Source organism: Mastacembelus armatus, chromosome 10 (assembly GCF_900324485.2).
Source record: "Mastacembelus armatus chromosome 10, fMasArm1.2, whole genome shotgun sequence".
Lineage (NCBI taxonomy): Eukaryota > Metazoa > Chordata > Actinopteri > Synbranchiformes > Mastacembelidae > Mastacembelus > Mastacembelus armatus.
In genome coordinates, this window is record NC_046642.1 from 13,483,633 (window position 1) to 13,506,255 (window position 22,623).

The 22,623-nt window shown below is 41.6% G+C and overlaps 4 protein-coding genes across 5 annotated transcripts; 2 read left to right on the forward strand and 2 right to left on the reverse strand.

Annotated features, from left to right (window-relative positions):
* Positions 1–248: 248 nt before the first annotated feature.
* klb (klotho beta) lies at positions 249–6,496 on the reverse strand. Its single transcript, XM_026330601.1, has 6 exons — positions 5,552–6,496; positions 3,629–4,142; positions 3,269–3,537; positions 2,911–3,167; positions 1,402–2,333; positions 249–980 (listed from the first exon to the last, which is right to left on the reverse strand). Exons 1-6 carry the CDS (start codon positions 6,305–6,307, stop codon positions 559–561), a joined length of 3,150 nt encoding a protein of 1,049 aa, XP_026186386.1. The 5' UTR covers positions 6,308–6,496; the 3' UTR covers positions 249–558.
* A 1,508-nt stretch (positions 6,497–8,004) lies between these two features.
* On the forward strand, positions 8,005–11,303 carry tlr1 (toll-like receptor 1). The gene is made up of 2 exons (XM_026330377.1): positions 8,005–8,250; positions 8,614–11,303. The coding sequence occupies exon 2, from the start codon at positions 8,621–8,623 to the stop codon at positions 11,024–11,026; it is 2,406 nt and encodes an 801-aa protein (XP_026186162.1). The 5' UTR covers positions 8,005–8,250; positions 8,614–8,620; the 3' UTR covers positions 11,027–11,303.
* Positions 11,208–18,256, reverse strand: ints10 (integrator complex subunit 10). Its single transcript, XM_026330378.1, has 17 exons — positions 17,776–18,256; positions 17,595–17,662; positions 17,188–17,291; positions 16,913–17,052; positions 16,736–16,817; positions 16,517–16,657; positions 16,240–16,414; positions 15,663–15,832; positions 15,403–15,542; positions 15,047–15,200; positions 14,709–14,791; positions 14,276–14,431; positions 13,555–13,663; positions 13,179–13,258; positions 12,857–13,019; positions 12,658–12,751; positions 11,208–11,795 (listed from the first exon to the last, which is right to left on the reverse strand). The coding sequence occupies exons 1-17, from the start codon at positions 17,902–17,904 to the stop codon at positions 11,639–11,641; spliced, it is 2,145 nt and encodes a 714-aa protein (XP_026186163.1). The 5' UTR covers positions 17,905–18,256; the 3' UTR covers positions 11,208–11,638.
* Positions 18,257–18,556: 300 nt separating this feature from the next.
* On the forward strand, positions 18,557–22,340 carry LOC113144873 (solute carrier family 25 member 51-like). Of its 2 annotated transcripts, XM_026331146.1 has the most exons (3): positions 18,571–18,670; positions 19,056–19,186; positions 20,538–22,340. In XM_026331146.1, exon 3 carries the CDS (start codon positions 20,611–20,613, stop codon positions 21,544–21,546), a length of 936 nt encoding a protein of 311 aa, XP_026186931.1. In that variant the 5' UTR covers positions 18,571–18,670; positions 19,056–19,186; positions 20,538–20,610; the 3' UTR covers positions 21,547–22,340. The 2 variants fall into 2 exon arrangements, with proteins under 2 accessions (XP_026186930.1, XP_026186931.1); XM_026331145.1 differs by lacking the exon at positions 19,056–19,186 and having other exon boundaries at positions 18,557–18,670.
* Positions 22,341–22,623: the final 283 nt, after the last annotated feature.

Sequence of the window (22,623 nt, forward strand, 5' to 3'; positions counted from 1 at the left end):
CAAAATGATTGGCTCATCCAAATGTTTTATTGTATATTCTAATCTGTACTCTGACTATGCTGAAGCAACAACCACGGCATTTTCTGAAATATGAAATTGCCTCAACTTTTGGAGCCATATTGTTTTATAACTAAACATAGTTGAGCCTCAACAGTAGTTTTGTAGTTCTTCTTTTTTTTTTTTTTTTTTACCAAAACACCATATTTCACAGTATTCAATCAAAGTTGGCACTAGGTGGCATCATTGCCCAATGGAGGTTCGCAGTCTGTGGCACACACTAAACAGTCTCCTGTTCAAATTAAGTGGATACCACTTGCAAATATATATTTTCAAACACATTCTTTCACAATCGATGCAATCCACAGTTAAAGCTGAGCTAAGTATATACCTATGTTTATAAAAGATATTGTGCTATCATTGTAAAATGGATGGCAACACTTTCAGTAAACTGATCACATATTTGTCACAAGTACAGATAAAAGTATTAATGGACCAGACACAAATATAGATAATGAATCTTCCCTGTCACACACAGTTGTTCTGCTACGTATTACAGAGTCAGCTTCTTCTAACAACCGGCGGACATGAACACACTGGCACTCCTTCCCTTCTTCTTCTCCTGCTCGTCCCCCTCCTTCTGCCCTTTGTTCGGTTTCTCTTGGTGATGATGACGAAGACGGCGAGTGCTGCCAACATAACACCTGTTATCAGGATGCAGCCTCCAAACACCAGCATGGCTTTGTTCTTGTACATCCATGCACATACAGAGCACACTTCCTGCAGGTCACTGAGCGTGCAGGTCTGCATGGTGTCATCATCAGGGAAACCTCTGTGAGTGATGATTTCTCGGTATATAGCAATGGAGGCTTTAGCTTTAGACTGGTGGTGGGCTGAGGTGAAAAGGCCAAACTGGGGGACATGCCGATCTTGGAGCTTCCACACATAAAAGCCCTGCAGATTCACACCATCTAATTGATGAGCTAGAGATAAACAGAATAAGGGAAAAAGTGAGATAAGAATTAACCATTAACACCATTTTCTTGAAGCAATATGAACAACTAAAATATACTGTATATATGTTCCATATTCTGCCTGTGTTAGAAGACAACACATGCAAATACAGGTGAGCACAGAACCATAAAGGACATGGTAACAACACTTGCACGCTCCGCTCCTTTCTATTTTTATAATCCTTATGGTTTGTCATTAAGTCTAGTTTTTATAGTAGGAAGTGATATAATCATAAACCTGTATTGCATATGAAGTAGTTATGTGTCAACATCCTGAACACTGCAATGCTTGATTTTATTAAATATTACTCCACAACACAGTCTGGGTGTTAAAGGAACATTGGATATTGGCAAACTAATGGAGATGGAGGGACTGCAGTGCATGTCCCACCTTTAAGAGCCTCCTGTAGGTAACTCCTGAGATAGTGTTGCCTGAATTTGTCCTCAGCAGGAGCCTGATCATCAACCCCACTGGCTGTGACAATGATAGGCAGATCCTTTCCATATCTCTGGCTAACCCAGTTCAGGATCTTCCGCAGTCCCCAGGGTACAAGAGCTTGCCCTAGACTGGAGGAGGGCCAGGTAGGATCGGAAAGGGTCAGGCAGCCGTGATCAGGGAAACGTTTCTGCTGAAAATTGTCCAGTGTTGTGAGATATGGTGACACCAAACGGGTGGTAAAATGGTTCAGTGCAATAAAACTCAAAGCCCCTCTCAGCTCCTCCTTCTCCATCTCAGTAAAGGAGGGAAGAGGAGATCCAGAGAGGCCGGTTACTTGAGCTCTTGCCTTCATGTATGCCTCCATTTCTTGTGGGTATCCCCTCTCACTACCCTTCCCCTCATAAGTGGTCCCCAGCAATGGGTCTAAGAAACGACCAAGCTCAAACAAAAGGAATCTCTGTGCTGCTGCCACATGTGAGTCCAAGAAGGGATTGGCAGCTTCGGCCCAGTCAGCATGTAGAGCAAGGGATACCAGAGCTTTCTGTTGACTGGAGTGCTGCCTCTCATATAACCTCCAGGCTTTTGCATGAGCCAGAAGAAGGTTATGAGCTGCTTGATGCTTCTCATCCCAATTGGAATAAATATCTACCAGCCTGTTCGGCTCATTAATGGTGATCCAGTATTGAACCCAGGGCCCCAGCTCCTGGTAGCAGAGTGCGGCATATTCCTGAAAGCTCTGCACTGTGCTGTAATTGAGCCAACCCCCTGAGGCATGCAGTGGCCCAGGCAAGCCTAGGTTTGGAGCTCTGTGTGTCGGGTAGTAGAGAATAAGGACAGCCTCCAGGTCCAGCTTTTTGAGCTCAGTCAGGACACATCGGTAGTACCTTTTAAAAGAGAACAGAAAACAAAATTTGGATTTAAGAGTCAAAGTATGTAAACAGAAAAAAAATGTCAGAAGGGTGTGGATATAATTTAAAAAATTATCAAAATAATGTTCTAATCTGGTAGCATGGTGGCTGAGTGGTTAGCACTGTTGCCTCACAACAAGAAGGTCATGGGTTCGCATCCTGGCCTTTCTGTGTGGAGTTTGCATGTTCTCCCTGTGCTTGCGTGGGTGTACTCTGGTTTCCTCCCACAGTCCAAAAACGTGCATGTTAGGTTGATTGGTGACTCTAAAATTGCCCATAGGAGTGAGTGTGAGTGTGAATGTGGGAGGTTGTCTGTCTTTGTGTGTCTACATGTGGCCCTGTGATGGACTGGTGACCTGTCCAGGGTGTACCCCTGCCTTCCACCCGAGAGAGAGCTGGGATAGGCTCCAGCAGATCCCTGTGACCCTGATCCAGGAAAGAGCGGGTATAGAAAATGGATGGATGTTCTAATCTATAATGAAGCTTATTATAAAATTGGGCTAAATTTGAGGAAACGAAAGTAGTAACTGTGTCCATGATTGTGTATTTCTACCTCAGTGCTTCAGTATTCACATTTGAGAGGTCTCCTTGGGGTAAAATCAGAGACCAGTTTAGGGCGAAGCGGTAGTGAGATGCTCCAGTAGACGCAATCAGCTGAAGATGATCACGAATGGCCAAGTATTCAGTGCACTGGGCTCCTCTGGTGTGAAGCTTTACACCTGGGACTGGATGCAGTGATCTGTCACCTGTCAGGTTCCAGATGTACAACTGAGGGTCAGTAAACTGTGGGGAGAAAGGGTAGAAGTGGACCTGCAACAACATAAAAAAATAAGAAATATGTTTTTAGTGTAGTAAGATCAATAAGGTAACATTTGTCTTTTCTCCTCAAGTCCACTTCTTTCTCCTCTTACCTGCAAAGTGGAGTCAGCAATACCCCAATGAAAGTCACAGGGGAAATGGCCTTTGACCTCTGTGGAGGTTTCATCTGTGGGGAAACCATTGTCCTTTACAACATGCCTGTAGTACTGAGCAGAGGTCTTTGGCGTCCTGGTCCGGTTTGGGTGGCTGAAGTCGATATAGAAAAGGCCTCGTCTAATAGTGTAGCCATAATTCCACTCAAATCCATCCACCAGTGACCAGGCGGTGTAGCCAAACACCTGCACCTCATCAAACTTGATAGCTGTAACAGAGATCATAGCAATGACAGAGAGAGAAGAACTTGATGTATTTGTGTCATGATTGTTTCATTACATTTCCAGTTCCCTGGTTACCTTTCAGGACTTGATTGATAAAACTCTTCATTAGATAGATGGCCACGGTGTCCTCCGTTCCCACACTGGCTTCAGAGAACCAGCCTCCCTCAGCCACTAACACCCTCAGGTTCCCATACTGTAGCTTTATCCAGCCCAGGATGCCCCTCAGGTCTGGGGTTACAGTCTGCCCATACTGGAACAAGTTGCGGCCCAGACGGAGGTTGTAAGGCCCAAAGGACAAAGCAAAAAAATCGGCTGTTTTCTGCACATAGAGCTTCTCCTCAGCGGTGAATGTGGGCACAAGGGCCCCATGTTTGTTTTTTAAAAAGACTGGGTAGTCTCCATCCCCAAAGATGGGGTTGGCAAACCAGCCAAGCACAGCCTCTATTGACTGCTGACAAAGCTCGACATTGGCAGCTGTGACTTGGCCTTTTTGAGGTTCAACCCAGTGGGATCCCAGAACAATGGATACTTTACCCCTCTGAGTTGGTCGGAAACGGGTGTTGTAGCTATGCCACGCTTTAGCATGTGCCTGGAAAATACAACAGAAACATTTTTATAATGCATTGTAGTAGTAGTAGTAGTTTAGATACCAACAATAGATACCACAGCTTTTTCACAGACATTCACAAGACATTTTGGATATATCACAGTTTCACTTTCAGCATTACACTGCCATGGCTTATTGGGACACTTTAAAACATCAGTAATGTTACTAGTAACCTGCACTTTACCTATGATAAGCTGCTGTGAAAAAGGTCTGCATGCATTTTAAAAACAGCTTCACTTTAAACTCTTCACAGAGTGTATATTTCTGTGCCAAAAAATACATAAACTTCTAGATGATTGATTTTATACGTATATATTTATACATATTTGGTTCCAGCATTAAACGCACAATATGAGATAGAATCTAGATTGTTTTCATTTAAATATTGCAAATTACTTCCTCCACTCTCTGAAAGTGCCCTAATTTTTCACAAAATAACAGATAAATATGCAACAAACAAATGAGAGCACAAAACCAAACTTCTGCAGTGGGTGTAACAGCATAATAAGGAAACTGTTGGGCACCAGAGCATTATTATTTGCTCATGTTATCTGTGGTAGACTCTCAGCCACATAAACTTATGTGATTTTTAATGAAGCATATCTCCACGACTTCCTATCACACACCCTCCAGCACAGCACTGCTGATGTGGTGGACTCTGACCTCGCTGTCACTTTAAGTATCCTGTTTATTGATCACAAACATTTCAAAATAAAATATGATCAGCTCATTTTTGAGTGATATATAGTGAAGTGATATATTAGCATGCATCGTACTTAGCTGCACCAATTATACACTCAGCTGGCAAGCTAAAACCTATTTTCTTAATGAAGTTGATAATATTCAGTGTTTGTTCAAAAAGTATTCAGAGAGGTGGTTATTTTAGAGGATGTAGTTTTTGTTGCTTTTGGTTTGTATTATATTATATTTTATTTAAAAAAAAACAGAAGCACCCACAGGCATAATGAAGTGCAGCTCAACAAATAAATAAATAAATAAACTATAGCCTCCAGACTGTGCATTAGTACCTTTATAAAGAGATGATTTTTTGCAGACCTGGTGTATTAGCTTGAGTTTTAGCATGATGAACTTAACCAACTGCACGTTATTATGCAATTCATCAAAGTTCATTGTACTTAAAAGTTCACTGTGACTGCAACAAAATATCAAGACTCTGGTGTATTTGTTGCATGATCGCTGCTACACCATCTGATGACCTCAATAATTATTTGGAGGATGCAAAGTTTTGTTGACTCATAAAGGAGGTCGAAGTTTACAGACAGTATAAAGCTTATCAGTAGATGGTTCCTCATGTACAGCTGTTTATAGCCTTGGCAGATACAGCACAATATAAGTTCAGACTGTCCTAATCGGCACAGTGTCTAACTCACCCTGATCAGGTTGTGGGCCACAATGAGAGAGTCAGAGGGACCCCCTGTCTCCCCAGGCGCATGCACACCTGTCCTATACCCCTGTACAGCCACAAGGTATGGGTTATGCATCGTAAGCCAGTACCTAACACGACTCCCGAATGTGTGAAAACAAAAGGCAGCATACTCCTCAAACAGTCCCACCAAAGTGTCATTTTTCCAGCCTCCATATCGCTCTTGCAAGGTCTGCGGCAGGTCCCAGTGATGGAGAGTGACGATGGGCTCAATTTTCTTTTCCAGCAGCGTCTCTATGAGATGACTGTAATGTTCCACAGCAGCTGAATTGGGCTGGCTGCTGGCATTTCCATCAGGAAAGAGCCTGGGCCAAGAGAGAGAGAAAGAGTATGATCTTACACCTAGATACTCCAGTGCCTCAACATCTTCCTCCCAGTGAGCATAGCTGTCACTAGCCACATTGGCAGTCTCTGTTGCCAAGGTACCACTGACAGAGGAATGGGTAAAGTGATCCCAGATGGAGGTTCCCTTCCCCTCCTTGCTCCATGCACCCTCTGTCTGAAAGGCAGATGTCCCTGAACCCCAGAGGAATCCTGAAGGGAAGGTGTCATGAATAAAAGACTTGACTTTGGGGTCCTGCTTGGTCTGCTGCCAAATCTTCCTGCCCTCCCCAAGAGAACAGGCTGCCTTGTTCCAACCACACACCAACAACACCACGTACAGTAAGAGGCACTGACGTGTGCGAGAGGGATGGCTCAGCATACTGAAGGAGTCTACCTTGGTTCAGAAATCCACTTGAATAGTGTCAAAAATAGCCTGTTTTTCATCAGGTGTCAGACTGGTGTCAGTCACAGCAACTGCACTGTTCAGTTTCATAAATCCTCTATTGACAGACACAAGAGCCATAATGGTCGTGTGGATGGGAGAGAAATTATACACCAGCCAGGAGAGAGGAACATCTGAGGCTTCAAGGTGCTGCAGTGTCCATCTGACAACCTGGTCAGACTTCTCTATCTCTCTCTCAGTGTTCTTGTGCTTCCACTCCGCCCCTCCCTACAGCGTAATATTCACACATGCACAGGTTGACTCATATCCACACACTGAAATTAATTGTATGATCTGAGAAGTTTCAGGTCAATCTGCAATTCCAAAATAATTCCTTTTATTGCATGATTACATTTAAAACCATGTTAAGGGAGACATTTTGGAGGTTATTACTGATCTTAGTCTGTGAGAACACACACACACACACACACACACACACACACACAGAGCTCCAAACTTGCTGTCGACTGCTGTAAAGAAGGTTCTTATGTCAATAATTAGCTTGTACTCTGATCTTAGCTGCAAGTACTTCACACTGTGGTCTATCTGTTGCCAACAAACACAGATTTTTTTTCTTCTTTGTAATCTTCTCTGCTGAAACATAAGTTTCATTTTTGAGATAGGCCTAATGGATTCAATTTAGATTTTTAACACATATGAGGAGATTTACTGAAAAAGAACAATATAATTCAGTTCAGCCGGATGAAAAACAGGCTATTTTTTTTTTTTTTTTTTTTTTTTACCCAGAAGCTACTAAGCACATCCGCAGTGTTCCTCCAAGATTTGATCAAACTGCGGGCGGTGAGAACAGTGACACCAGCTCATATGATCCTTATTCAATTAAGCTCTGCTTTGTGTGAGTAGCAGTCACTGACCCAAGGAAAAAGCAGAGCTGCCAGACTAAAACGTTGCTAGGAAATATGTGTGTGCGTTTATTTGATTGCCCATCTGTCTGTACACAAACTTGTCCCGGTCACATTAAAACAGAATCAAAAGCCATTACAAAGCCCCTTTTTCATCCTGTCAATAAGGCAGTGTGTGTAGCTGGGTAAGGTAAACAGTGCAAATCCCTTGGTACATGCTGTTTTAAGGCATTAGTGGGGTCAGTCACCTATGTTGGGAAATGGTCATCTACCACCCAGACTGACCTTAGTGTGACCTTCGATGCCTCATATTTATAACTGTCCCATACTGTATATGTAACTATGAAAGAAAATGTCCAGTAGAGTATATTCTAAGTGTCCTGTTTCTTTGTATAGATGAAATAACCTGAATGACTTTCATAGTGAAACATGTTTTTATATTATTTCGCCATTTAAAGTTCAGTCTAAATAACTTAATGAACTGAAACAATACACCTAAAAGAAGACTTACTGCCTCCACATACTTGCATAATATTACACAATATGTCATTATGGAGTGAAATAAATAGTTTCCTTTGGTTAAAAAGAAGCACTGCACAGTACATTTTAGGGAAGTGAAAAGTGGATGTAGATAAGAAAGCAGCATGACTGGTTTGAGAATTGCTTTCATTACTGCGTCTGTTTCCTCTCTGCAGTTATTTATTGTAACGGCAGCAGAAGTTGTTTAAAAAAAAAGTGAGAACAGCTCCAGACCCTCAGCAGTCTACAGGGAGGATTATAGTCTTGTTTGCAGATGTACTTTTTTTTTTTTCTTTTTGGTAGGTTTTAATTTTTCTTCCGTCTGAACACTTGGCTTTCCTCACATCGGCGATTGTGAGCCTCTGAGAGATATTATGATGGATTGAGCTCGGATATATGTAGCTGCTTTTTGAGAGATTCCACTTGAACGGTGTTCAGAGATGATGCCATATTAAGCTCAGATCTTCTGCTTAATAATTTCAACTCATCTCACAGAAGGTTAGTGTTCTATATAGTACCACAGATTGATTTTGTTTTAAATTTGATGTATTTTTATTTAATTGTTTTTTTTTAATTGATATGTTATTTTGTTATTTTCACCAATGTAGTAGACTATTAAGATTATGATAATGGTTGACATTATGCACTTAAAACACAGGCCTCACAGTGTTTCATATGACGTTGATTAAAAATATCTGTATTTGCATTCGTCATCCTAATCATTTGAATCAAAGGCAATTCATTCTTAAGCAGAAAACCTCCTGTTATGATCAACCACAAGTTAAATTTATGGAAAACAGACAATGAAATTAAATACATAGTGTCTGTGGGAAGAATACTAACGGAACTTAGTATTTCCAGGTAGACAATGAATCCTGTGAGCGTCGCCATCTTGGCAGTGGCTGCTTTGGTGCAACTCCAGCTGACTGCTTCATCACCTAACAGCATCATAGACCGCTCGTCCAGAAATCTCTCATATGTCCCCAAGGACCTGCCAAAGGAGGTTGAGTTTTTAGACCTTTCATGCAACCACATACAGCAGCTTCACAGAGGGGACTTCAAAAACACCACTCTCCTGAGGTTCCTCAATGTTTCATGGAATAGCATGGAGATGATCGATCCAGAGACGTTCCTGGACACGCCACTCCTGGAGGATCTGGACCTGTCCCACAACAAGCTGAAGAACCTGTCGAGTCAGCTGTACCTACTGCACACAGGGAACCTTCGCGTGCTGAACCTGACCTGTAACAAGTTTCTCTCCATGACACTGGGAAGTGAGTTCAGTTACTTAGTTAAACTGAAGAGATTAGCACTTGGAGCTAAAAACATCAGTATGGGCGATTTCAAGAATATTGCTTCAGTGAAACTACGTACATTGACCCTTACCATAGAGAGCGAACTTAATTATGAAGCAGGTAGCCTGAAGGACGTTACTGCTCAAAGGCTTCAGATAGCCTTCACAACTAATCAAATGATAGACTATGATCTGATTGCTGATGCTCTCTCACGCTTTGACGAACTGGAGTTAATGAATTTGATAAGCAGCTACACAGACCTGACTGAGCTGTTGCAGAGAGTAAAATTACACACATTTAATTTTTATCTTACCAACATATGGATCTCATGGAAAGACTTAACTAACTTTGTAAATGTTGTCCTGAACACGTCTATTGCCCAGCTGAGCGCCTCTGATGTGATCATGTACAGTTTGCCTTACAAAGATACTGAAGTGACTCAGATATCTCAAATGAAATCCTTCGCAGCCAGAAGAGCAGTGGTGAAATCTTTCTTCTTTTCACAGGAAGCTGTGTACAACTTTTTTATCAACTTGCCGGTGGAGAGTTTAGCAATCACCGAAACTTCAATCATACACATGACATGCCCAAAGTCACAGAGTCCAATCCTTCATCTGGACTTTTCCGATTGTGCTTTATCTGACTCCATCTTCTCGAGAGTGGAGGGACAGGAAATTCTTGAATGTGATCATTTGGGCAATGTGAGGAAACTGATTCTGTTTGACAACAATCTTCATAGTCTCCAGGTGCTGAGCAAACGTGTGCAGCATATGAGGTCCCTGCAACATCTGGACCTCAGCCTCAACTCCCTGGTTTATGATGAACTGTTAGAGTGCGTCTGGCCTCAAAGCATCACCAATATGACTCTGTCTTCTAATAGTCTGACAGAGTCTGTTTTTAAGTGTCTACCAAAAGGAATAGAGACACTGGACCTCCAGGACAACCAGGTTTCTGTGATAATGTCATCAGTCTTAAAACTGGAAAACCTTACATCTCTGAATCTAAATGCTAATAGGCTGCGGGACCTGCCTGTATGCACCAGTTTCCCCATTCTGAATAAGCTTCTGCTCAAGTCCAATTCCCTCAGTGCCCCATCTGCAAACAATCTGGATAGCTGCCCCAAACTAAAAACCCTGGATGCCAGTTACAACCCTTTTACCTGCACCTGCGCTCTGAGGAGTTTCTTAAGTCTTGGCATCAAATCTGAAACAAAAGACAGTGACACAGGAATTGAATTGCTAAACTGGCCACTGGACTATTACTGCACCTACCCAGAGGCTCTTAGAGAGACAACCTTGAAACATTTCTTGATCCCAGAGGTCTCCTGCAACCCTAGCATTTTAGCAGCCACCATCTTGTGCCCAGCAGTGATAATAATTATTACTGTTGTGACACTGTGCCATCGTTTGGATGTTCCCTGGTACGTGGGCATGATCTGGCAGTGGACCAGAGCCAAACATCGTGCCAGAACACGACAAGTTCAACCTGAAGACCTGGTGGGTGTTGAGTTTCATGCTTTTGTGTCTTACAGTCAGCATGATGCAGACTGGGTGCACAACGCCCTTCTCCCTAACCTTGAAGGTCCAGCAGGAGGGCTCAGAATCTGCCATCACGAGAAGAACTTTGTTCCAGGAAAGACAATTATTGAAAACATCATCAGCTGTGTTGAGAAAAGCCGACGTTCTGTGTTTGTTCTCTCTGCTCACTTCGTCAAGAGCGAGTGGTGCCACTACGAGCTGTACTTCGCCAGCCACCAACGCCTTTCCCGTGGCGCTGACAGCATTTTGCTGGTGCTGCTCGAGCCTCTGCCTCAGTACCTTATCCCATCCAAGTACTACCAGCTCAAGTCCATGATGGGCCGGCACACCTATCTGGAGTGGCCACAGGACACAGCCAAACACAGGCTGTTCTGGGCTAACCTCAGAGCTGCTCTTCAGACAGACCTTCCAAATGCACCACTTATACAAACAGAGGAATGAATGCAGGAGAAACTTTAAGATTAAAGGGATGTGAGGAGAAATGTGAATGGGACAGAAGGTCAGAAGAATGTAGTTTGCAATGGACTGTTCTTGAAAACAGTGACACCAGCTCATATGTGCTTAGTAGCTTCTGGGTAAAAAACTCATATGATATAAATCAATTAATCACATATCAAATGACTGAAATTGCTCAATTGTCGTTTAATGTAAATATTTATATAAACTAAAAGCTGATCCCGTTTGTAACAAAAGCAATAAAATTTACCCAATAATATCAGAAGTGGACTGGATTTTTCTTCTGTCATTACTGACGTCCACAAAAGTATCACAATGGAATCGAACCACCTCAAATGTGGCTAAGCATTTGTGGTTAACACCAGTAAAGCCCAAAACTATGCACATACTATTAAAATGCTAATATTCAGAAAACCTGTATTATATCCACTTTTAGAGCCAGAAGACATATTCTTTTGTTATTGGTTGACCATAAAGACAACAGAGCTAGAAATGATGAGTTTTGTGTTGAGATACAGTTTTTTTTTTTTTTTTTCCCATGAAGTCAGTCCAGCTGCATTAAAACTGTGGAAAGGTTCAAAAGTCAAAGGCCAGGTGTCAAGGAAGAGACTGGATGATGATGATTTTCTCATTGATACAGAAACGATGAAGAACACTGAGAAGGTTCTCCCCACAGCGTGACACCTGCCTCTCCATGGCCAGACGGAAATCCTCCTTCACTCCTTTGGTAATTCCTCGAGTCACTGTATGGTGTCTGGCAAAAAAATAAAAAATAAAGTATAAAACTTCATAAACACAAACATACCAAGGTCAGAAATGTATTTTTGAGAGCCAAGTTGGCACAAACAGACAGACTGAGATCTAAATGATCTATGCACCAAAGACAATGTCATGGAAACAGTATGTTACTTTTTCCTTTCACACATAAATCAGCCGGTCAAGATTACACAACAAAAGTTTCACTGTCATAAGTAACAGCCACATAAAACATGTCCACAAATGAAATGAGATCAAGTGTTATGAAAAGGCAAAAAAACTAAATTGACTGTACAAGGAGGCCAACATCATCCTCAAATAACAACAACAGTGATGACCACAGAAAAACGAGCAATGGCTCAAATGAACAAATGCCCACAGGAAAGCAAAGAACGACTAACTCTTGATGTAAAATGACAGGCCCAAATTAAAACTGGGGGGATGACAAGCCTTGACATTTGGGAATGAAGACGGGTGACTGGTGTTGGGGGAGGAATGGGGACTGTGGGAGGAGGGGCCTGGGGTACCTGTCCATCGTCTGCACCCCTTGTAGCAGAAGGGTATTTAACTCCACCCCCAGGGCGGGACTAGGGTTCCTGAGGGACAGCAACATTCAACAACTCTCAGTCAGTGAGGGTGCATTCAAGTGTCTTAACTTCTACAGCAATGAACGAAGGAGTCTGATTGTAGCTTTTAAACTATACACCCCTTCTTTTTATAATGCCCACATTTTCAGTTCAAAATAAACTGCTCCCCACAGGCCGTGTCTACTTAGATCATCAATTTCATAACACCAACAGAACGGGAGTGTGCAGAGTCACGATGCCAACTGAGGAACTTTCTGAACACGAGGTGCTTACTTGATCAGCATTCCCTGATTGGGCAATAGCTCTAGTTGAATCCTTCCTCCTTCTGGAGTACGTAGGTATGCAAACTCCTCTAGCATGTCAATGTCTGACAAAAATCATGAGATTATGGAAAATAGCATTTAAAGACAAAGTAACCTCAAGAAATTTGTGTGTGTATAGCGGTTGTGTGAGTGGTCACAAAAAAGGATACTGGTGACATAGTTGAAAAAATTCTCATATTGGAAACTGCCTTGCTGACAGATTTTATCCACCGCCTTTAAAAACAGCAGCTCGCCCTGCGGCCAGTCCTGCTGCAGAAGCACCACCACATGTCCAAGCGACAGGTCGTCACGACTGTCTGCGAAGGCACGGAGCTGACAGGCCAAAATGAGAAAATGACAGAAGGTTATACAAGGTGTTATTCATGCAGTTTCAAAAAAGCAAATACTGTTATCAGAGTCTAACCATAAAAACATTATGAAGCCCAACCCTCAAACTACAATTATTTCAACAGGCTTAACCAGTATAAGTACCTTGAAGCAGGCTAGCATCAGCTGGAGACAGAAAGGTAAGATGGCTTTAGTGGTGCAGGGAAGTAACCTCAGGTCATTACCTAGTTATGACAAAAAAAGAGGCAATACATTATGTTCTGATATAATCACAACAATCAGTGTCATTACAACTTCCGTATCTTGTACCAAGAGACATCTATAGTTTCAACATGCAAGGTGCAGCAAAGCAACCTTGTGGCCCTATTGGTAGGATTATATTGTAGCTGTATAGATTGGGTGGTCACAGCAATGTACCAACATCCAGACACACACACACACACAATATTTTAGAGACGATACAATGGTATTTAGATATCAGTTTTGTGAAACAAGTTTAAAATTTACAAAGAGTCTTTACCTTTTCTTGTTCTGGTCTTGACTCTACCCTGATCCTCTGAGGTCTTTGTTGGTTCTTGGTTTGGGGGTACCAGACCACTGACAACATCGAGGAGCTTTTCACAGGCCATCTGATCAACACATAGAGTACATACAGTTGTTTAAACCGGGCAGGGCTACTACATATTTCATTTAAATGTTGCCTGGATATGTTTTGTCGTTTGTATCCTTAAATCTTTTTCACATTTTTGTGCTATATCAAAAATGCTTGTGAAAGTCAGTGGTGATCATATGGGAAAGTTTACAAATAATTCAAGTAGACTTAATATTGGCACATATATGAAATAGCTAGTACAGATGTGAAAAGTAAGAAAATATTAGTTGGTCACAATTGTTAAAATGAAACTGAATCAAATCCAGCACTATACTGTACTAAATCTCTCAAGCATATCTCTAGCTTAAATTTGACTATACCGCCACCCTCAGGCCAGTTACTGTTACTGATTAAACTCCACCCACAGAAAACTAGGTTTTGTGTAATAGCAATTTTCAATTTTAAACAGTAATCACAATCTCTGTGCATTGTTATAATGCAACACAACAGATTTGGAGCCAGCTGTGCTTTCAGAAAGAAAGAAGTTAAAAAATGTAGTGGAAAGATTAAGATGCAAGAAATCAGCACGTATACCGTCATCTCCCAATACCATTCTACCCCGTACATTAGTGTGTGTGTGACTATTTACCCTGTACTCTCCCAGCGCGTAGTGGCAAGAGGCCTGCTGTATGAGGGCCCTGTGGTGCTCCAGACTGGTCTGACCTGTGGGGCTCTGTTGCCCAGGCTGAGGCTGCTGCACTGCAGCCATCTGGAGCAGGCTGGAGAGGGCTTTACGGTACTGTCCCTGGAAATGCAAGCACAAGCACACATACAAAGATATTTTATATTTCATCCCCTAGTTGTAATCAGTCATGTTATGTTTTATAACCTATATTGGTATTCATTAAGAAAATGATCGAACAGTTTGTTTAAATAAATGTATTGCTATATGCTGCTCCTTCCACTGCTGCATTTCCCAACAGGGATAATAATGTTTAATTTAACCCAGTATTAATTAATAAAAATACTTTTAAAATGCAGCAAATGTTTGTCAAAAAGAGAAAATAAAAAAAGTTTCTTACCTGATATATGATCATGTCAGTGAGGAATATTCTGAACCACAACCAGCTGTCCGTCTTCCATGAGGCACAAATCTTTTTGAACTCTGTGAAAATGCAAAGTTACAAATGTATGTGGAATTAGTTCAAGTGACTTACTTATCCCTATACAAATAAACATTTAATAAAAATATTATCTTTGTCCTTCCTTACAGAGAACTGGTCCTTCGGTAAAAGAAAAATCTAAAATAGAATAGAATTGCACTTGATGTAGTTGCCACTTAATGATTTTGGGACAGACTGCCTGGACCCTATCTGCATGAGTAAATAAACGCAAATGGATATTAAACCCAGTTGCCTACCAGTTTCCAGGCCATCATGAGAGTGAAGGAGATCCCAGCTCTCCCTCGCTATGCGAAAGCTCTCTAGAGTCTCCGACCAGCTCGGCATCTCAGTCTTGTTCACTACAATGTGTCGACTGCGGCCTTTCCCCAAGCCTTCCTCATCATCTGAGCTCTACAAAGGCACAAACCAACAAATGTAGATGGCCAAAAAAACAAATATACCAGAACACAGATTTATAACATATTATAACCTATTTAAGAAAACACACACACACACACACACACACACACAATTGAAAAGTGATCTATCAATCTTTTTTGGCTTTCCTAACAATCATGTAGAAGTATCCCAGTGATCTCTGATCTGTCCTCACCATAGTCCTCTCTCTTCCATCAGCCAGTTTGCGTTTCTTGTGTGCATGTTTCACTGCTCCTCTCTCCACCTCCACGTCATTGTACACAGAGCTCAAATCCTCTACAAGAATCCATGGCCCTGAACTCAACGCATTCACACCTGGCAAAAGTAAACACATCATTTGATCACTGAACCTTTTGCTGAAAAGATAATGTGTCACTAAAATTCAGAAAATAAGCAGAGAGGAAACTATGTGTGCTTGCAAAGACAAACGCTGACCCTGAAACAGCGCAGGCTGTACAGCTGAGACGTAGAGAAAAGCACTGCGGAAGAGGACGAGTGCAGTACAGATGACCACTTGACTGCAGCAGCGGAACCTTGTGTCTCCTTCCAGACCAGGCAAGTAGCGACACAACTCCTTCACTCTCTGCAGCATGTCCACATAACTCCTGTTGCACACACACACACACACACAAATACACCTTTAAAATCATTTATGCTACTCAACTGGATATGACAAACATTACATATTTGGGGTATGTAACATATATAAGTCCTGCAGGAAACACAGGTGATCTACACAATCTATTTCCATTGTACCTCTTCCTTTTACACACACATATTCACATATATGTACATATTCAAAATATTTAAAGCAGTAGAATAGTTTATTTCAACACCTCCAAAATTTAAGCTTCCAAAATCACCAATAAATTAGCACCATGATGCAACACGTCCAAAAAAATTCATGTAGTATTTTCTTCCAGAGCTGTTGTATTAAAGTGTGTTTGTTTAAAAAATAGTTAAATGGACACAAAAAACTAAAAAAAACAGCACCGGCCGATTCGTTGACTACCTCTGTCCCTTGTCTCCTTGCCACTCGCAGCGAGCTCCAACTACAGCGAGAATATCCAACAGCCTCTCCCAAGGTTCAGCTACTACTGACGACTTCTCTGACAGGCCATCAATCACGTAACGCTGGGAACCACGGGACACACTGGGAGATTTCAGAGATCCACCATCTTGAGAAGCTGGGAGAAAGAATGAAAACGAGAATGAGACAAAAAAAAAAAAAAATCATGTCAGACGGGCATTATGCTGTGAAAAAAAGAAAGAGTACAGTCCAGATTTACCCTGTATCTGTACATCAGGTGAGGGTCCACGTGTAACATAACCAATGTAGAATTCAGCTGCTTTCAGCATGTACTTCTGCATCAAGCTGGCTGGCAGACGCATGTCCATGTTGTTTATGACCAAAGGAAGGACATCACACACTGTAAAAAAGAAAAAAAAAGTATTTTAAAAATTGAATGAAAAACCCATTAACTGTAACGCTGAAGTGTTTCACTGACCAAAAAGTTTTCTGAAGCAATTCACAGCAGTCTCCACATTCTCTGATGCCTCTGCCTCTAGCAACGTCTCTCCTAAATTGACCTAAAACACAGCATATCATTACCATTGCTGATTTAAATGCTATTTACACTAGGTTCAAATATCAAAATACAATTGTTGTTATTATTATTACATACCCCATGTTGGACCACAGACTCTGGAAAGCGTTTCAAAAGAAGCAGCAACATCTCTGCCTTCTCCAGAGTGTTGAAACACTGCTCTGTAGCTTTCAGCAGCATCTCACACTGCACACGGCCAGGCAGTGTCTCAAACAGCCCTGACAGAGACAAGCGCACACATAAAGGATTACCAAAACAAACACTATTACTCTCATGACAATCCACACATCCTCCTGTTAGTAAGGCTGCTATAATTTACAATAACGTCCGCATGGCAGTTAAACTCCTCTCACCTCGTAGAAATTGTGCATGCTTGTCTTGAGAGTCACTGCGCAGGGCAGCTGTGATGACACTGATCTCCCGCCACACAATGGGCTGATCAGGGAAGTTTATAAACCTTAAGGGAGGACAAATCATCAGCAGCTGTTAGCTCAGGCAGTCCAGGGTGCTTGATATGAACACTAATACCATAAAGATCAGGGCTGAAACTAATAATGAATTTTTATTTTTTATTTATTATTCTATAAATTATTTATACAAAACTGTGAGAAAACTGCCAAATCTGTCTGTTATAATTTCCAAGATGGCATCTTCGAATTTCTTGTTTTGTCTGTCCAAACACCAAAGATGAGTGACGAAGAAAAGTGTCAAATCCTCAATACACAGTAAACTTTCTAACAGACAGTACATAGTTACTCACATGTCATACAGCAGTCTGCCTGCTGAAGCCGTCCTTTCTGCATTGCGTTCAATGATGTACATTTCATACTGTGAAAACACGTCAACCGAATGTTAAAAATGAACTACAAACAGAGGATCCATGCATTTCAAACAGATGCTGCTTCCTGATATTAATAGTTGAGGTAGAGACTTGATGTTACCTGTATGTTGAAGTCTGCAGGGTAAAGGGTCCTGGCAGTTATGAGCCAGGCTTTGGCCGCACAAGGATCATCAGAGACCAGCTCTCGGGCTCTTTTCACCAAAAACTCGCAGTCTTTTTGCGCTGACATTGTACATGAAGCTTTCACAGCCGGAGGACACAAACCTGAGCCCGCACGCAGATCTGAGTGTAGCTTAATGCATATGGTAACGACACAAGACAAATTTCTACTCCAGGGTGTAGAAAAGGTTAGCGATGCTCTGTGCAGAATGTAAGGATGCGGCTAGCAACATAGAGCTAGTTAGCATTAGCTATGGCATTTTCTGTTAACATTTTCACCAGGATTGGTCAAAAACCACACACCGTTATATCAGCTGTCTTATACACGTTTATCAACTACACTCATAACGAAAAACAACAGTAAATAAAAGACTTCAGAGAATCAGGGATAACCCTCTATTTACCGACATGTTTCCTAACATTACGCTAATGACGTCATTACGTAGTCGTAAAAAAAAGACGCCGCATCCTGCTTTACGACCAAGTTTCAAACTGCTCGATTGTTTATTCGAAGAAATTCATGTTAAAATAGTTCATTTGGGGTTTTTATTCAACACTCGGTGTTCGTCGAAAACATTCAGTATGATTTACCAAGCATAACCACCCGCTGTTAACACCGTACAATGAAAATTAAAAGTGTGCAAACGTGAAAGAAGTTCTCTGAAGTTAGTTGCACCCCTATCCATAAGCTTCGAGAGCTGCCGTAGTGCGCATGCGCAAAATATACACAGCCGTTGTCACCTGCAGAAGAGACGTACAGTAGTGGCCCAACTCCCCCTGCAAAATACTGCACTCCACCTGTCCAAGGACAGGACAGCGGCTGGTGTACACGGCAGGTAAAGACTCATTTAACAGCCCGACGTTTGTTTGATCAGTGTTTTGCTTCTTGACATTTAACGCTAGTTGCTGTAAATGGAGTCTCCCACAAATCATCAGTCAGCGCTCGTACGTTTTGACTCTGATTAGGCTATAGCCACTTAGCATGCTAGACATAGTATTTTGCTGTAGCATGTGTCTGTTGACCCAGCCCTTCCTCCAGTTACCTCAAACATAAGGTAGTAACACAACCGAGGCCCACTCACTAGCACTGTTGAGCTAGCTAATTCGGCTAATCAGCCTCGTGTGTGCTGTTGTTGAGCTAAAAATGCTATCCCGTGTGTGGCTCTTTGATCTGTACGCACTCCTGCAATAACCAATCGCTTCACGCTCTTATTTTTATAGAATCGATGATTAGTATTGACCAGATCTTTGTGTTCAGCCTGTGTCAGCCTAGTGGACTGAAGGCATGCCGCAGCAACAGGCACGACACGCCAAGATAGTGAGCTCCGATGGAGCATATACAAAGTTATAAGGTCTGCATGTAATAAATATGAATATGCATTTTAATATTGTGGCTGACAGCACTAGAGAAAAGTTTTCTCCTTTCATATATGTTGAGTAGTTTAATAACATATAAAATACTTTGAACCTTTTAATGCTATTACCTTTTAAAATTTTCATCTGCAAACTAATTCGCAATAAGTATTACATAAATGTAGTAGAGTAAATGCAGCTTTTCTCTTTCAGGCACTGGAGTTAAAGTAGCATAACATTAATATAGTATGTGTGTGTATGTATATATATGTATATATATATTTGCACTTAAAATTGTAAAAGTGCAGTAATATTTTGAGAACTTGTACCATAGCATAAAAAAAACTTATTCTGAAAAGTTACTGTCAGGTAAATGCAGTGTAGTTAAGTAGTTAGCGTTCGATTACCATGTAAGTTAAATCTCCCAACAAAGTGTTCTTCAAAAGTGCAGTACTTGAGCAAATTTACTTTATTTCAAAATTGTTGACATTACCTTACACTTACTACAAGCTCTTGCCTGTCACAAGCCACGTGGTAGTCTTATTTGTCTTACTGACATAAAACTGTTCAAGGGTCTTAGGAGTGAGATTTTGTTTGACATGATGTGTCCTCTAATAACCTCACAGCTTTGACAGCATTGTGACCTTCTTGTTCTATATCTAGACAACTCCTAGACAACTTGTACTTATTTTTAATTTATTTTTAAGATCATTTGGGCAAACCTGTTAGTGCTGTTTATATGTGGCCTACAACTTCATACTTAAAAAGAAATGCCACATTGGACACTTTGTATAATATTATATTGTATATTATGACAATGTCAAAGTTATGTTGCTTTGTAATGACACTAAATGAATGGACCTCATGTCTTCTGCTGCTCATCGTTGCACCCCCCCCCCCCCAAAATGCAGCTGACACTTATCAGTCCGTTAAGTTGTGTAATAAGTCTTATCAGCAGCCGTTTGGGGCAGCCTGCCTGTGCAAGTTTAAACTAAGCGGCTGAGGATTAACACTTGAATTAGTCGGTACATTAACTTTTTATTGGCTGCTGTTTTATGTTTATATTTATTTCATAAAATACTTATAATATGTAATTTTATGTATGTGGATTTTATTGGTTGGTTGTCCTTTGTTGTTTGTAATAATTTTCCTGTGAAGTTATTTGAGTAACTTTTTATTTACTGATACTACATTTTTCTGGGTTATATAAGGTTTATACAGGTACATATTTCTGTTTTTACCACATTTGGGGTTTTTTTGTGTTTTCTGTTTCTGTATTATCAAATAAATCATTTCAAGAGATCATGATCATCAAGTGGGTGTACCTGATATTGTGTCTCTGTGTCACAGGGTATATATTTTACAGAAGAGTGCAATGCTGATGTGATGCCAGAGGATCAAGCTGTGGTGCACTGATCCACCCATGGCTGTCAGCACCATGGACTCTGAGTCAGCCCGGACACCTCAGCCTCAGGCTGCCCTGACCAAAGGAGGCCATTCCCTAATGCCCGTTGGGCCTCTGAGTGCCAGGCTGGGCCCTCAAGGGAAGCACTACATCTGTGGCTCCATTGCAGCTTTTACCAATATTGTGGTGACCTTCCCCATCCAGAAGGTGCTGTTCCGACAGCAGCTGCACGGTGTGTTGGCCATTGAGGCGGTGCGGCAGCTTCAGCGGGATGGGTTGAGGAACCTCTACAGGGGCCTCTTGCCCCCCCTGCTGCAGAAGTCTACTACAGTGGCCATCATGTTTGGACTGTATGAGGACTTTTCTAGAGTCTTACTAGAGCAGGCCGGTAGCAGCGGTGTGCCCGAGCTGGTCACACGTAGCTTTGCTGCAGCATTGGCAGGAACTGCAGAGGCCATCTTGACACCATTTGAACGTGTGCAGACTCTGCTGCAAGACCATCGGCACCATGGGCGCTTCAACAACACAGCCCACACCTTCCGGACACTACTGACCGAGTATGGTGTCACAGAGTGCTACCGTGGCCTTGTGCCTATACTTCTCCGTAACGGCCCTAGCAATGTGTTCTTCTTTGGGCTCCGGGGACCCATAAAAGAGCAGCTCCCAGAAGCAACTACCTGGGCAGGTCATTTGGTTAATGATTTTGTGTGTGGAGGTGTGTTGGGGGCAGCCCTTGGCATTATGTTTTATCCATTAAATGTAGTAAAGGCCAGGGCTCAGTCTCAGGTTGGTGGAGCCTTCCAGCCTTGCAGGAAGGTACTGCTAACAGTGTGGAGAGAGAGGGGTGGCAGCTTGGCCATGCTGTTCAGAGGGGCCCACCTCAACTACCATCGTTCGCTCATCTCATGGGGGATCATAAATGCAACCTATGAGCTGCTGCTGAAGCTCCTATAAAAGTGGAGTTTGAAAATCTAGAATGAACAAGAGCATGTTTAAAGTGAGAAACCTGTATGAAGTGATGGAGCCAGTTTGTTGGGATGGAAGGATATTGTAAAGTAAAACCAGTGCACACTTAAGTTTCCTTGACTGCTAGACAGCAGTGAAGATGCACTTCTGACAGGGGCCAACAGTCAGTGTGAGACAACCACCTGCCATTATAAGTATTTACTGTTGTCTGAGTATTAAAAACACACACTTTAGTCTGTATAGCACTTGTGCCAGGGTCCAATTCATATATCCTTTTGTGTTTTGTGTACAGACATTTTATGGAATCTGTTGAATTGCAGTGCTTTTTTTCCACCAACTGAATAGACAGTTTTGAAGGGGAAGCAGTTTTTTGTATTGTACTGTGGTTTTGTAACCAATATCCATTTGTTTGTTTGACCAAGGGCACTTTTTCTACAAAGCTGAATCCTGTTTAATTCAGTTTCGACCATTGAAATGTCCCTAAAATCATATTCATGGATAAAGTATAGCCAATTTCTCTCTGCACTCAATTGAACAGTTCATAGTTGATGAGGTCAGAAGAAATCAATTAACTTAGTGATTACACAAGCTCTTGGAAATGCTGTCTAGCAAACCTAGGCAATGTGTTTTAAACTGTTTCTCCTTTCACACATGATTTATTAATGTGAACCATTTTGTCAGACACTGTTTGTCTTGGTTTCTTTCCTGAAGTGTTACTGGCAGAATGTGTTATTTGCATTGTTCATTGGTATATATGTCAGTAAAACATACATATACACCCAGGTCTTGTCTGTTTTTCTAATTCATTGCAAGAGAAAAAAAAAAAAAGATATTTAACGTAGCGCTCTGATGCCACAAATATTCCAACAGAAAATGTTTGCCCTTTCTTTAATGTATCCTTTTTTGCAGCTTTAGAAAAAGACGTGATCATATTCATTTGAAAACAGTTGCTGCATTTTTTTCATATTTCGACTACTGCTATTGACTATATTGATGCTTTTATAAACTTGTTACTTGTTTTTTTTTTTTAACATGTATTTCTCTTCTCTCACGCCTGCTCTCCTC

What these genes read in the sequence shown, in the direction of transcription:
- klb (XM_026330601.1), bottom strand. Translation starts at nt 6,307, where the DNA reads ATGCTGAGCCATCCCTCTCGCACACGTCAGTGCCTCTTACTGTACGTG. An exon ending in TATCAATCAAGTCCTGAAAG is followed by an intron (nt 3,538 to 3,628) that starts GTAACCAGGGAA and finishes TCTCTGTTACAG; the next exon opens with CTATCAAGTTTGATGAGGTG. An exon ending in CCTACAGGAGGCTCTTAAAG is followed by an intron (nt 981 to 1,401) that starts GTGGGACATGCA and finishes GTTTATCTCTAG; the next exon opens with CTCATCAATTAGATGGTGTG.
- ints10 (XM_026330378.1), bottom strand. Translation starts at nt 17,904, where the DNA reads ATGTCAGCGCAAAAAGACTGCGAGTTTTTGGTGAAAAGAGCCCGAGAG. An exon ending in CAAGACCAGAACAAGAAAAG is followed by an intron (nt 13,259 to 13,554) that starts GTAAAGACTCTT and finishes TGTCATAACTAG; the next exon opens with GTAATGACCTGAGGTTACTT. An exon ending in TTTTTTCAACTATGTCACCA is followed by an intron (nt 12,752 to 12,856) that starts GTATCCTTTTTT and finishes GATTTTTGTCAG; the next exon opens with ACATTGACATGCTAGAGGAG.
- LOC113144873 (XM_026331145.1), top strand. Translation starts at nt 20,611, where the DNA reads ATGGCTGTCAGCACCATGGACTCTGAGTCAGCCCGGACACCTCAGCCT.
- tlr1 (XM_026330377.1), top strand. Translation starts at nt 8,621, where the DNA reads ATGAATCCTGTGAGCGTCGCCATCTTGGCAGTGGCTGCTTTGGTGCAA.